This window comes from Panthera tigris, chromosome A2, assembly GCF_018350195.1.
Source record: "Panthera tigris isolate Pti1 chromosome A2, P.tigris_Pti1_mat1.1, whole genome shotgun sequence".
Classification (NCBI taxonomy): domain Eukaryota; kingdom Metazoa; phylum Chordata; class Mammalia; order Carnivora; family Felidae; genus Panthera; species Panthera tigris.
In genome coordinates, this window is record NC_056661.1 from 90,445,940 (window position 1) to 90,461,433 (window position 15,494).

At 39.1% G+C, this 15,494-nt stretch overlaps 1 protein-coding gene across 2 annotated transcripts in view; it reads left to right on the top strand.

Moving 5' to 3' along the window:
* CROT (carnitine O-octanoyltransferase) overlaps nucleotides 1-13,573 on the top strand; it is a 47,855-nt gene extending 34,282 nt beyond the window's left edge. For both annotated transcript variants that reach the window (XM_007076764.3, XM_007076765.3), the window contains exons 11-18: nucleotides 151-234; nucleotides 312-419; nucleotides 644-774; nucleotides 7,456-7,579; nucleotides 9,404-9,482; nucleotides 9,571-9,664; nucleotides 10,006-10,125; nucleotides 12,710-13,573. In XM_007076764.3, the coding sequence (XP_007076826.1) occupies nucleotides 151-234; nucleotides 312-419; nucleotides 644-774; nucleotides 7,456-7,579; nucleotides 9,404-9,482; nucleotides 9,571-9,664; nucleotides 10,006-10,125; nucleotides 12,710-12,830 (861 nt within the window). In that variant the 3' untranslated portion in view covers nucleotides 12,831-13,573. The remainder of the gene's footprint in view (nucleotides 1-150; nucleotides 235-311; nucleotides 420-643; nucleotides 775-7,455; nucleotides 7,580-9,403; nucleotides 9,483-9,570; nucleotides 9,665-10,005; nucleotides 10,126-12,709) is intronic.
* The last annotated feature ends 1,921 nt before the right edge of the window (nucleotides 13,574-15,494 follow it).

Sequence of the window (15,494 nt, forward strand, 5' to 3'; positions counted from 1 at the left end):
ATTATGCCATATATTCTTACTAGGTGAAGCATTTGAATTTTGCAGTTTATTCTGTATTAAGAATGAAGGGCAGGGAAATTGAAAATGAAATATTGGGTCAAATTTTAAGTTTACATAAAGTATTCAGTATCTTGTATATTTTCATTTTAGCATGCTCCTTTTGATGGGATGGTTATAGTAAACGTCAGCCATTATGTTGATGAGAAAATTTTAGAGAATGAAGGAAGATGGAAGGTATGTCAAAAAATATTTCATCCTTTTTTTCCTGGTAGTTTTTTGATTGAGCATTTTTAAGTCTTCCTTATTTTCAGGGTTCAGAAAGAGTACGGGATATATCACTTCCAGAGGAGCTCGTTTTCACTGTGGATGATAAAATCCTAAACAACATTAAACAGGCTGAAGCCCAATATCTCAAGCAGGTAGATTTTTTTAACTTTTTTTCTTAGAAACTGATGCTTTGTCTTTTAACTACCGTATATAAAAATTTGGCTACCATCCAAGCATGACAACATAAAACATTTTAAATTATAGCTCTGATACCTTTATTATTTAATATCTAATGATTGATGCAAATGATGATTTGGTTATCTTTGGGGTATTCTCAGGTGATTTTTCATTTTTCCCATTTAATTTTTTTTGTTAGGCATCTGATCTGCAGATTGTGGCATATGCCTTTACATCTTTTGGCAAAAAACTAACCAAGAAGAAGAGGCTTCACCCTGATACATTTATTCAGCTTGCACTTCAGCTGGCCTATTATAGACTTCATGGACGGTGAGGACCATTCATTTTCCATTTTCAGATCTTGAAGTCCAAGGGTATATCTTTACCATAGCTATTCCATCCTAACTCCTCCCCATTGTTTTTCCTGACTTTTCTCCCAAGTAGCACCTTGTCCTAATTGGGACTTAACATCATTAGTACATTAGAGTTTTGATCTGTGACACTTTTCATAGTCTTGTTTTTCATAACCTTAATACTTCTGAAGTGTCTGCTTTGTTCTACGAGGGGTTTTATGTTCTTTGGAATTCAAATCACTTGGTTTTCTTGTAGCCTCAGTTTCCTGATGTGTTCATGATTTTATAGATTATCCAGTCTTTACTAATTTTTAGGATTGGAGAAATGGTATGTTGAGACTTTCTTAAATCTTAAGCAGAAGTAGAAGCTCCTTGATCTTGCTTTTTAAAAATCCAGTCTTGGGGCGCTTGGGTGGCTCAGTCGGTTAAGCAGCCGACTTCAGCTCAGGTCACGATCTCGCGGTCCGTGAGTTTGAGCCCCGCGTCAGGCTCTGGGCTGATGGCTCAGAGCCTGGAGCCTGCTTCTGATTCTGTGTCTCCCTCTCTCTCTGCCCCTCCCCTGTTCATGCTCTGTCTCGATCTCAAAAATAAATAAAACGTAAAAAAAAAAAAAAAAAATTAAAAAAAAATAAAAATCCAGTCTGAGGGACACCTGGGTGGCTCAGTTTGTTAAGCGCCTGACTCTTGGTTTTGGCTCGGGTCATGATCTCACAGTTAGCTCAAGTCCTGCATCTGGCTCTGCGCTGACAGTGTGGAGCCTGCTTGGGATTCTCTTTCTCCCTCTCTGTTTCTCTGCCCCTTCCCCACTCCTGTTCTCTTTCTCTTTCAAAATAAATAAATAAAACTTAAAAAACATCCAGGGGCATGTGGGCGGGTCAGTCAGCTGAGTGTAAAAAAAAAAAAAAATCCAGGGGCACCTGGGTGGCTCAGTTGGCTGACTGTCCGGCTGTTGTTTTTGGCTCAGGTCATGATCTCTTGGTTCTTGAATTTGAGCCCCGCAATGGGCTCTGTGCTGACAGCTCAGAGCCTGGAGCCTGCTGTGGTTTCTGTGTCCCCCTCTTTGTCTGCCTCTCCCCCACTCATGTGCGTGCTCGTGCTCTGTCTCTCTCAAAAATAAGCATTAAAATTAAAAATCTAATCAGGGAACATGTGTCCTTTTTTTTTTTTTTTCTTTCTCTTTTTTCTTTTGAGAGAGAGAGAGCATGCTGCCTGTAAGCATGGGAAAGGGCAGAGGGAGAGAGAGAGAGGGAGAATCCTAAGGAGACTCCACACCCAGGGACGCCTGGGTGGCTCAGTCAGTTGAGCTTCTGACTTCGGCTCAGGTCATGATCTCGCAGTTCGCGAGTTCGAGCCCCGCATCGGGCTCTGTGCTGACACCTCGGTGCCTGGAGCCCGCTTCGGATTCTGTGTCTCCCTCTGTCTGCTCCTCCCCTGCTCATGCTCACTCACTCTTGCTCACTCTTTCTCAGAAATAAAGAAACTTTAAAAAAAAAAATTAAAAAACAGGAGACTCCACGCCCAGCACAGAGCCTAATGTTGGGCTTGATCTCATGAGTATGAGATCGTGACCTGAGCCAAAATCAAGAGTGGGACATTCAACCGACTGAGCTACCCAGGCGCCCTGAGAATATGTATCTTTAAATAGGATATGTAGGTCATTTATATTTAATATAATTATCAGTAATGATAGGTTTAAGTCTACCATATTGCTGTTTCTTTTCTTTTTATCATATCTGATTTTTGTTCTTTTTCATCTTCTTTTGAATTTTTTTTTTTTTTAACGTTTTATTTATTTTTGAGACAGAGAGAGACAGAGCATGAATGGGGGAGGAGCAGAGAGAGAGGGAGACACAGAATCGGAAGCAGGCTCCAGGCTCTGAGCCATCAGCCCAGAGCCCGATGCGGGGCTCGAACTCACGGACCGGGAGATCGTGACCTGAGCTGAAGTCGGACGCTTAACCGACTGAGCCACCCAGGCGCCCCCTTTTGAATTTTTTTTTAATGTTTATTTTATTTTTGAGAGAGAGACAGAATGCGAGTGGGTTAGGGACAGAGAGAGAGGAAGACACGGAATCCGAAGCAGGCTCCAGGCTCCGAGCTGTCAGCACAGAGCCCGACGCGGGGCTCGATCTCATGAGCTGTGAGATCATGACCTTAGCCAAAGTCAGAAGCTCAACTGAGCCACCCAGGCGCCCCTCATCTTCTTTTGAATTCATTTTTTTTCACTTGTTCCCTTTTATTTCCATTGTCAGATATACTGTTTTGTTTTGCTTTTAATAGTTGAACTGGGGTTTATAAAGCATATCTTTAACTTACCAGAGTCTACCTTTAAATAACATTTTCCACTTGAAGTATAATGTAAGAACCTTAAAACAGAATGTTTCTATTTTGATTCTCCCATCTTTAGTGCTGTTGTTGTCATAACATTATATTTCTACATATGTTACAAGCCTTACAATACACTGTTACTATTTGCCTTAAGCATTTGAGTATCTTTTTTTTAATGTGGTAAAATATATAAAATAGAATTTGCCATTGTAGCCATTTTTTTTCTTTTTTAAAAATTTTTTTTAATGTTTTTTATTTATTTTTGAGGGAGAGAGAGACAGAGCGCAAGCAGGGGAGGAGAGAGAGAGGGAGACACAGAATCTGAAGCAGGCTTCAGGCTCTGAGTTGTCAGCACAGAGCCCGATGTGGGGCTCGAACTCACGGACCGTGAGATCATGACCTGAGCTGAAGTCAGATGCTTAACTGACTGAGCCACCCAGGTGCCCCTTTAAGTGTATGATATAGCAGCATTAATTACGTTCATAATGTTATACAACCATCACAACTGTCTATAGCAAAATTTTTTCATCACCCCAAAAAGAAACTCTGTACCCATTGAAAAATAATTTCTCATTCCTACTGTTTCCTCAGCCCCTGGTAATCTAATCTACTTTCAGTCTCTATAAACTTGCCTATTTTTTTTTTAAATTTTTTTTTAACATTTATTTATTTTTGAGACAGAGAGAGACAGAGCACGAACGGGGGAGGGTCAGAGAGAGAGGGAGACACAGAATCCGAAACAGGCTCTAGGCTCCGAGCAGTCAGCACAGAGCCCGATGCGGGGCTCGAACTCACATACCACGAGATCGTGACCCGAGCCGAAGTCAGACGCTCAACTGACTGAGCCACCCAGGCGCCCCAAAACTTGCCTATTTTTATAGATATTTTATGTAAGTGGAATCATACACATATTTTATGTAAGTGGAATTTGTCTTTTTGTGTCTGATTTGTTTAACTTAGGATAATGTTTCCAAGATTCATCCATGTTGTAGAATCAGAACTTTATTCTTTTTTATGGCTAAATAATATTCCATTATGTGAGTATACCACATTTTGTTTATCCATTCATCTCTTGGTTGACACTTGGGTTGTTTCTGTGTTTTAGATCTTGTGAATAATACTGTTGTAAACGTTCACGTACAAGTATCTGTTTGAGTCCCTGTTTTAGTTTCCTTTTGAGTCTGTAGCTAGGAGTGGAATTGCTGGGTTGCGTGATAATTCTCTTTTACTTTTTGAGCACCTGCCAAACTATTTTCTACCATGGTTATACCATTTTACATTCCCACCAGCAATATGTAAGGGTTCCAGTTGCTCCGCATCCTTGCCAACACTTCATTTTTCATTTAAAAAATTATTTCTATTATTTGTGAAGTAGTATCTCATGGTGGTTTTTATTTGCATCTCCCTATTGACTAATGAGGTTGCGTAGCTTTTCATATGTTAATTATCCATTTGTATATCTTCTTTGGCAAACTGTCCATAAAAGTCCTTTGTGTATTTGGTAATTGGGCTACCATTTTGTTGTTGAATTGTAAGAGTTCTTTATGTATTCTGGATATGAAACCCTTATCAGATATGTGATGTGCAAATATTTCCTCCCATTCTGTGGGTTTTCTTTTCACTCTCTTGATAGTACCCTTTGACGCACAAGTTTTTAATTTTGAAGTCCAGTTTATCTGTTTTGTTTTGTTTTGTTTTTTTTTATTTGTTGCCTGTGCTTTTGTCAACGTATTCAAGAAATAGTTGCCAAATCCAATGTCATGAAGTTTTCCCCTTACATATTCTTCTAGGAGTTTTGTGGGGTAAGGGTCCAATGTCATTCTTTTGCAAGTGGATACCCAGTTTTCCCAGCATTATTTGTTGAAGAGGCTGTTCATTGAATGGTTTTGATGTTGTTGTTTAAAATCAATTGATTATAGATGTAAGGGTTTAATTCTGGGGTTTCAATTCTATCCCATTGGTCTGTATGTCTCTTCTTATATCAATACCATACTATTTTGATTATGGTAGCTTTGTAGTAAGTTTTGAAATCCAAAAGGGTGAGTCCTTCACCTTTGTTCTTTGCAAGATTGTTATGGCAGTTCTTGGCTCTTTGTGAAATACCATATTAATTTTAGGATTAGTTTTTCCATTTTTGCAGAAATGTTGGGAGTTTTGAATTTGTGGACTGCTATGGGTAGTATTGTCACCTTAATGATAATAAGTCTTAGTCCATGAACATAGGATCCCTTTCCATTTATTTATGTTTTTAAAAATTTCTTCAAGCAATGTTCTGTAGTTTCTAGTGTATACTGCTTTTGCCTCTTTGGTTAAGTTTAATCTTGAGTATTTTATTCTTTTAGACACTGTTTTAAATGCAGTTGTTTTCTTAATTTTCTTCAGATTGTGCATTGCTAGCGTATGAAAATGAAGCTGATTTTTGTGTGTTAGTTTTGTATCTTTAAACTTTGCCGGGGGCCCCTGGGTGGCTCCCTAGTTAAGCGTCTGACTTTGGCTCAGGTCATGATCTCACAGTTCATGAGTTCGAGCCCTGTGTCGGGCTCTGTGCTGACAGCTCGGAGCCTGGAGCCTGCTTCGGATTCTGTGTCTCCCTCTCTCTCTGCTCCTCCTCCGTTCACGCATGCGCGTGTGAGCTTTCTCTCTCAAATATGAATAAACATTAAAAAATAAATAAACTTTGCCAAATTTGTTTATTTCCTCTAACAATTTTTTGTGGACTCTTTGGGGTTTTCTAAATATGAGATCATGTTGTCTGTAAATAGAGATAGTTTTGCTTTTTTCTTTCCAATTTGGGTGCCTTTTATTTCTTTTCTCCTGGCTAGAACACCCAGTACTATGCTGAATCATTCTGGTCATATTGCTCCTTTTAGATGGAAAGGTTTCAGTCTTTCACTTTTGAGTATGTTAGCTGTGAGTTTTTCATAAATGCCCTTGATCATGTTGAGCAAGTTTCTTTCTATGCCTAGTATACTGAGCGTTTTTACTGGAGAGTGTTGGATTTTGTCAGATGCTTTTCTGTCTCAATTACTCTAGGACTTATCCTTCATTCTATTAATAAGGTGTATTACATTGATTGATTTTCATTTGTTGAACCACCCTTACATTCCTAGGATATATTGCATTTGGGCATGGTGAGTTGTCCTTTTTAATATGCTGCTGAATTTGGTTGGCTAATTTGAGGATTTTTGCATCTATATTCGTAAAGGGATAATGGTCTATAGTATTTTCTTGTAGTGTTTTTTTTTTTTTTTAAGTTTTTATTTAAATGCCAGTTAACACAATGTAGTATTAGTTTCTGGTGTACAATTTAGTGATTCAAAGCTTCTATACGATACCCAATGCTTATCACAAGATGTGTACTCCTTAATCTCCAACCCCTCACCCACCTCCCCTCTGGTAACCATCAGTTCTCTGTAGTTAAGAGTCTGTCTTGGTTTGCCTCTCTTTTTTCCCCCCTTTGCTTGTTTGTTTTGTTTCTTACATTCTAATTTCTTCCACGTCGTTGCAAATGGCAAGATTTCATTATTTTTGATGGCCAAGTAACATTCCATTGTATATGTATACCATATCTTCTTTATCCATTCATCTGTTGATGGACATTTGGGGCTATACACGTTGGAGTGCATGTATCCCTTTGAGTTAGAATTTTTGTAGTCTGTGGGTAAATACAATTGTAGTAGTCTGCTGAGGTTGTAGTTAGAGTGTCATTCAGCTCTTTTCTCATCTGAAGGTACTCAGAAGGGATCTGCTCCCAGGCTCACTCATGTGATTATTAACAGGGATCACTTCCTCCGAGGCTGTTTTCCAGAGGCCTCCCTCAGTTTCTTGCTACCTGGGCCTCACTGTATGGCACCTTCCAGCATGGCAGCTTGTCTTCCTCGTATCGAGGAAGTGAGAGCAGTGAGATCTCTTTGTAACCTTATTTCAGAAATGACATCACTTTTGTCCTGTTCGTTTCATTAGAAGCAAATCATGAGGTCCCTCTCACACTCCATCTGAGGAGTTACACCAGAGCATAAATAACAGGAGGCAGGGATCACTGTGGGTGCATCTTACAGGCCACCTACCACACACACTCCAGTGTACATAACCTCAGAGCAGCCAAGCCTTGGAAACAGCCCATATTAATACCAGGCCTTGTTGATCAGAATACTTTTTTGCTCTTTGATACCGAAAATAGTCTCTTTGTTATTGAAAGTCTCGACTGTGGTCTGTGTTACAGAACTTAGTCTCTGACCAAAGCCAGCTTTATTACGTAAGCTTTCTTTGGATGATGTTTGAGCATTTTCTTTCTTGTGACACATCCTTGTATTTTCATTTTTTCTTGTAGCCCTGGCAGCTGCTATGAAACTGCCATGACCAGATACTTTTATCATGGCCGCACAGAGACTGTGAGGTCATGTACAGTAGAAGCAGTCAGGTGGTGCCAGTCCATGCAGGATCCCTCTACTAGTGTGAGTATTTGAAAAACAAAAAATTCACAGTATTTATTTACTTGTTTAAAGGATCCTTAGACCTTGAATAACGAACCCCTTGGCTTCAGTTCTCCTGGATCAGTAAAATACTTGCAGATATTTTTTTCTGAAAGTTTTTGAAGCATTCATTCATTTGCTAATGAAGTATATACTTGGAAGAATATGAAACAGGAAGGACCTGAGAAGCAGTCCATTTGTGTCTGTTTCTAGGCAAAGTTGGTTCCCTCCCTCCCTTCCTTCCTTCCTTCCTTCCTCTTCTAAGATTTTATTTAAATTCAAGTTAGTTAACATATAATGTAGTATTGGTTTCAGGAGTAGAATTTAGTGATTCATCACTTACATAGAACACCCACTGCTCATCACAGAAAGTGCCCTTCTTACTGCACATCACCCATCTCCCCCATTTCCCAGCCCCCCATTTCCTCTCCTGCAACCCTCAGTTTAGTTAAGAGTCTGTTATAGTTTGCCTCCATTTCTGATTTTATCTTATTTTTCCTTCCTTTCCCCTTTGTTGGTCTGTTTTGTTTCTTGAATTACATATATGAGTGAAATCATATGGTATGTGTCTTTCTCTGACTTACTTTGTTTAGCACAATACACTCTAGTTCCATCCATGTTTTTCAAATGGAAAGAGTTTGTTCTTTCTGAAGGCTGAATAATATTCTCTATATATAGAGAGAGAGGCACACACACACACACACACACACACACACACACACACACACACACACACATCTTTATCCATTCATCAGTCAGTGGACATTTGGCTCTTTCCATAATTTGACTCTTGTTGGGAGTGCTTCTGTAAACTTTGAGGTGCATGTGCCCCTTTGAATCAGTAGTTTTGTATCCTTTGGATAAATGTCTTGTAGTGCAGTTTCTGGGTTGTTAGAGTAGTTCTATTTTTAACTTTCTGAGGAACCGCCACACTGTTTTCCATAGTGGCTGCACAAGTTTGCATTCCCGCCAAAAGTGTAAGTTTCCTGAGTTGTTGATTTTAGCCATTCTGACAAGTGTGAGGTGGTATCTCATTGTGCTTTTGATTGTATTTCAGCAAAGTGTCTTCAATACCATGAGTATTTTACTATTGTCGATCTACCTTTGAGATAACACCGATAAAGTGAAGACTTTCCCAAAGTGCCTTAAAAGGAAGCTTTTCTTAATGTGGTTGAACGTTTTTGAAATCACAGATTCTTGTTTTAATGTGTTGGAACCAGAACAGTTTTGTTTTATTTTTTTGTTTTGTTTTAAAAGTAATCTTTGTACCCAATCTGGGGCTTGAACTCACAACCGCGAGATCGAGAGTCACATCTACCAACCAAGTCAGGCAGGCACCCCTATACTGTATTTATTTATTTATTTTTGAAGCATTTAGACGATAGGGTAGTTCCTTCCCCCTGGTATTTTGGTATTGTATTTTTTTCTTTAGTTTTGATAGACATAGTTATGTATGTGTTAATTTATTTTAGTGTCCTAGAACTGCTTCCTTATCATTTTGAACAACTGTGTGTTAGTATTGAAATCCTACTTGTTTCTGTCTTGACAGTTGTTAGTATCACTTCAGTGCTGCCCACAAGTTCCTATTGTTTTTCCTGTTCTGGGAAAGAAATAATCAAGATGCAGGACCTATAGGAAAGAAAAGGCAGTAGAAGTGAGGAAAATAAATAGAAGCATGTGTCTAAAGGTCTTTTTAGAAATCTTTTCTCTCTCAGATGACCCGCATCCTAACTATATTGAGCTCAGGTTTTTTTGTTGTTGTTGTTGCTGAAAGTTTATTGAAATATGTCTTGATTTTTAACACAGCCTCTTGAGCGACAGCGAAAGATGTTACAAGCTTTTGCAAAACATGATAAAATGATGAAATATTGTTTGGCTGGAAAAGGTACTTACATTGGAATTATTCTGACTTAAAAAAAATTCTCTCATGTTGAAAAATTTTTTCTAGCTTAATACTTGGGGTTTCATTGCAGGATTTGACCGTCATCTTTTAGGTCTTTTACTCATAGCAAAAGAGGAAGATCTTCCAGTTCCAGAACTCTTTACAGACCCACTTTTCTCCAAAAGGTAATATAATGTAATGTAGTGTTTAATAATCAGTTCCTTCTTTCTGAGGGTTACAAGCTTTTTTTAAAATTTACATTTATTCATTTTTGAGAGAGAGAGACAGAGTGCCAGCAAGGGAGGGGCAGAGAGCGAGGGAGACACAGAATCTAAAGCAGCTTCTAGGCTCTGAGCTGTCAGCACAGAGCCCAAAGCAGGGCTCAAACTCAGCAATCGAGAGGTCATGACCTGACCTGAACTAGGAGGCCTAACCAACTGAGCCACCTCTGGGCCCCTAAAAGCTTTTCTGAAGTAATGTAAGTTTCTGTAAGCCTAGTAAAATATCCTCTCTTTATGGCATACAGTGGAGGAGGTGGAAACTTTGTTCTCTCAACAAGTCTGGTTGGGTATTCAAGAGTCCTGGGAGTGGTGGTTCCCATGGTACACAATGGCTATGGATTTTTCTACCACATCAGAGATGACAGGTGAGACTGCTCTTCTCATTCTTACTGTGCTATAGAGTAAGAAAGCTTTTATTCTGTCTTTTGAATGTCTTTCTTGCACTGTAATTCTGACTGTGTTGTCATCTGCCACTCGCTACATAGGTAATTATTTTTACCACGTGGGCATTTAATGTGTGTTTGTTTCTCTATCCTGCTTTTGGGACACTGGTCAAATCAGTCCCTTAGGCATTTTTTGCAGAACACCAATTTAGGTTGACTCAGTGATATACTGCCATCATCCTTAAATCTCAGTACACATATTAACGTATTCTGGGCAAGGTGTTTTATGGTAATAAAACACATAAAATGTAATTGCCTATAAATATGTGGTGGTTCATGTAGTCCGTTCATGTAGTTCACAGTACTAATGTGACCAAGATAAGAGACTAGGTAAATTAATTTATATTCCAAAAAAGAACGTTTTACCAGCTCAGATGGAATTTCAGATGAGGTTTGATTTATGTTTGTGGAAAGAATGAGAAAGAAAATACTAAAACCTGTTAGGTGGAGAATAAGGTAATATGAAATTGGGAGAATGGCTTGCAAGGTCTTCATCCATATAGTCTGGCCATCTCAGAGATTTTTCAGAGCTTGGGGGGCTTTGTAAAAAATCATGTGGCCACATTTAGCACTATGTGAATAAGATGGTAGGATTGGGGGCTTCGGATGGAATGTGAACAATTGGACTGATAATATGTATGACATATTTCAGTTTGTAATTTATTTTTTTCATTAACTTTTTAAAAAGAGTTTACAGTCAGGGTTGTTCTGCAAAATGTTCTCTTCTGCCTCCGTGTCAAGTGTGACCTGTGCATATAGTCTCTTATACCAGTGGTACTTATATTTGTTAGCATCTAAGTCCTTAGATATTTATTCCCATAGTATTTAGTTTATGTCCATGAATGTACAAATTAAAGGTTAAATTACAAAGGTTCAACATAGATCTTACTATGTTTTCATATAAAGGGTCTACGGTCTAAAATCATGATCAGACACAGAGCATAAGCATTCTAACATATTTCCTGACAAGTATGGATCTTGTATTGCATGCAGTGACAAGGGTTCAGTCCAGACACACCAGGTCTCTGACTTTGGAAGTCCCAATCCTGGCGCAGAACATCCATTCACTCATTCAGGAAATATGTAGTGGAAACTTGTAGCGTTTTAGGTGCTCAGGATGCAAGACAGACCAGATTTTTGCTTTTAGAGATTTTATTTTCTCCTGGGGAAAGAGACACAGAAGCAAATAAGCAAGATAAGTAGTGATGAGTGCTGGGAAGCAGAAAGCAAGCTGATGTGGTAATACAGACACACTGGTGGGGAGGGCGAGATCGAGCACCGCTTTACTTAGTGTGGTCAGAGAGCAACAGGGAAGTTGAGATGTTAGGGATGAGAAGGAATTAATACTATGCCAAGAAAGCAGCTCTCCAGACTCCGATCACCGCCTCCTACCTCCAGTGCCACCACCCGGGCTGAGCCACCATCTTCTCCCACTGAGGTTATTGCAGCAGGTTCTCACGTGGTCTTCTGGGTCCACCCTTTCATTCTTACAGACCACTGTCTACACAACAGCACTGATGCCCTTTTAAAAATGTGACTCAAGTCCTATCATTCTTCTCAAAATTCTCCAAGAGCTCATCTCACTCACAGTAAAATTCAGAGTCCTCCTGTGAGATCCTGTCTGATCAAGTTCTCAGTCACAGATCTGACCTTTCCTCTATAGCTCTCCTCCTCTTTCAGTCTACTGCAGCCACCCTTGCCTCCTTGTACCTGGAGTACAGCAAGCAAGCTCCCTCCTCCTGGCATTTGTGGTTGTGATTTCCTCTGCCTCCTACTCTTCCTTGAAATAACATGCAGGGATCACTCCGTTAGTCCGTACAGGTATTTGCTTAAAATTTGCTCTGGTCGGGGAGGCCTTCTCTGATGGTCTAAAATAGCCCTTGTGCCTCCTTCACACACACCTGCTGCATTTTTTTTTTTTTTTTTTTTAGAACACTCCTAACCATCCAGTGGGTATCCATGTTTATTTGTATGTTCTCTTTCTTTCCTTCCTAGAATATAAGCCCAGAAGAACAGGGGTTTTGATTTGTCTGTTGTTGTATCCCCAGCCCTGTAACAATGCCTTCTAAATAAGTAGAATACACTTAACGTTTTCACAGTGACTTTGCTGGTGAACAAAATTATATGGTCGTGGGGTAGGAAAGAGCCTGATATTTATAAGGAACAGAAAGAAACAGCATGACTATTAATTAGCAATGAAGTTGCTTTGGGTGGGGGTAGAAGTTGAAGAGGTCCTCCATTTGGAGGACAGTGTTCTCAAGTCTGGGTACACATGAGAATCACCTAGAGAGCTTTAAAAACATTGCTTCTGGAGACAGAGTCTTGGTTTGGGTGGTCATTTGATACAGGGCCTTGTAATACAAGAAGTCAGAATTTTCTAAGTATAATAGTAGGCATTTTACCAGATGGTGTAAAGGTCACGGCTGTGTTCATCATCACCATTTGGAGCCTCTTTGTGTTGTGATTTTTGTATAGTACTTAATCATTTTTTATTTGTGCTTCACAGGTTTAATGTGGCCAGTACAGCCTGGAAATCCTGCCCAGAAACTGATGCAGAAAAGCTGGTTCAGCTGGTTTTTCATTCTTTCCAAGATATGATGCAGCTGATGAACACTGCTCATCTTTAGAGACTAGTCATTTATTTAGCATTTACAAAAATATTAAACTGGGTGTGGAGAGTGGGTTGTTGATGTGAGATAGAAAGGAATATTGATTTAAAGGAAACTTGTTAAATGTAGAAATAGGTAGAATCACGTTTTTTAAATCTATTCTCACCTAGAAGATAAAAATAGATTTTTAAGCTTCCTCTGATGCAGTAGCAATGCAAATTGATACAATGAAATATAGCATCATGCGAAAGTTGAAGATGAGCCTCAACAATGCAAGTCTACAATTTTTAATAATGCAAGTCTTACTCTTAACTTACAGATATTTTTGTTGGTACCTGTATAGGTCATAAATCCTCTGACCATCATTGTAGAGTCTGTCTTCCAAGCACTTTAACGTTTTCTAGTTGCCAAAGGATATAAAGTACATGATTAAATGCTAACTCCCCATGAAGTCATTGCCTTCCACATTCAGCACAGGGATACAAGCCTGCTTTGTTTGATGGGAAAGGACACTACAATTTACTGGTCATTTAAAAGTAGAATTTCTGTTGGATATAAGAATTAGTGGGAGGTTTATACCCTATGATGCATATAGACAAAAAACCTATCAAAATTCATTATAACTGGTTTGTGAATATAAAATGAAAGCACATATTTAGAGTTGGTGACTTTAAAAAGATTGAATGTTGAATCAGATTCTCAGGATTTTACAGGTTTTTTTTCCCCCCGATTCAAAATAGAAAATAAAGCTGTCAATCCTATAGCTTCTTGTATGGTGTTTGGATAACTAATCCATTCCTGTTTGACCTTCTACTTTCTGATGTAACTTAGGTGCTGCTGCATACAACACCACCGAAAACTAAGGGTCTTAAATCAATTGATTATTTCACACGATGGTGTCAGTTGACTGTGCCCAGTTGGGTAGTTCTTCTGATCTTGCTGTAGTTTAATGTGGCTGCATTCACTAGGGGGAATGGACTGAGGCTGTAAAGCCCCCATTCTCTGGGGACTTGGTACCTGGGACACTCTCCACATGGTCTCTGATCATTCAGTATTCTAGCCTTGACTTCTGCACTTGGCATTGGGAGTGTTCCCAGAGAGAAAGGTAGAATTTGCAAGACCTCTTGAGGCCTAGGCTTTGAAGTCACGTGATGTCACTTGTTTTAACCAATAAAATGCCAAATAAGTTGCAATAGCAGTGTAGATTCAAGGCGGGGGGGGGGGGGGGGGGGGGGAGGGGGAGAGTGTCATTTCTTGATAGAATAAACAGTCATTTTTTTTAGTTTTTTAAATGTTTTTATTTATTTTTGAAGGAGAGAGAGAGAGAGCATGAGTGGGGGAGGAACAAAGAGGGAGACACAGAATCCAAAGCAGGCTCCAGGCTCTGAGCTGTCAGCACAGAGCCCGATGCAGGGCTTGAGCCCACAGACCGTGAGATCATGACCTGTGCTGAAGTCAGAAGCTCATCCGAGCCACCCAGCTGGCCTCTGTTTTTTTGTGAAAAGTTGAGTGGGCTTCTTTAGCAATGGATATATCCTTAACAGTTCATATTTCCTCCTATTCTGTACTTTGGCCCTTTTTCCTCATTAGTACAATTTTATAGACTACATTGCCATGGGATTTAGAATCATTTGGTTTGCTGTTGTTAAATAATGTCTAAAGACTTGGGTATTTTAGAAACTATTCACCTCCTGCAGAGAAACCTCTTCTGTGCTACTTCAACACATTTCCCTAACCTGCCTGATGTAAAAATCATCTGTAATGCTTTTTACAAAGAGCTTTCTGGGTCTCAATCCGACTGGTAGTAGTAAAATTTTCAAGGCTTTTGAGTCACCACTTGGGTAATGAACCCCTTGCCCTATTCTTCTCTTGGTTAATCTGAAATTTAGTCCACTACCCACATGGTTCCATGTGAAAAAAATCTTTGGTAAGATCTGGTTTGTTACAGATAGAGGAACGGAGCTGGGGCAGTTTATTTACCTAAAGAGCCTGTGACAGAGGTGAGAATGGATAGTGCCTCAGTAAATTATAAACAAATGGAAAATTAAGGAAAAACCTTTTCGTATGGTTACAAAGGTTGCCTAGATTTCTTTTCCCTATCTCAACATATTCTGGGAAAATTAGGATTAGTGATAAAAAGTAATAGAGAACCTAGCATTTTGTTGTTTCCAATGTTTGAAATTACCCTTGAGATAACTGCAATTTTTATGGAGTTAAAATTTTAATTAATGTTCAATTTTTTATTTTACAGGAACAGATGTGTGCCTGTGAAGTTAGCTTGTGTAAGAATCTCATTTTCTCTTGGACTTTGATGATAAAGTTGGGAATCCATTGTTTTGGAAAAACAAATCCAAAAGAATAGTTTAGAAACTCACCAAGGTAGACAGTAGGCAGTGGAACAATGAATATATTTTTCCTTTTTCTTTGGAAATTTTTCCAGTCTATCCTGTCATCTGCCCAGCTATTCAGGACAGTAAGAAGTTTCCCTGTGTCTGTGCTGTTAGCTCTATAGCTTTATTTTATTTGAACTTGTCTTTTCTCTGTATGTTTCTGATAACAGCTAGGCTGCCATTTTTATACCTCATCAAGACAGGTGTCACTTGTAACTCCTGAATTTGCAATGCTATAGTATCAGCAGCAAATCAGATGTTCTAAAACTTATGGAATGAGATACATCTGAAT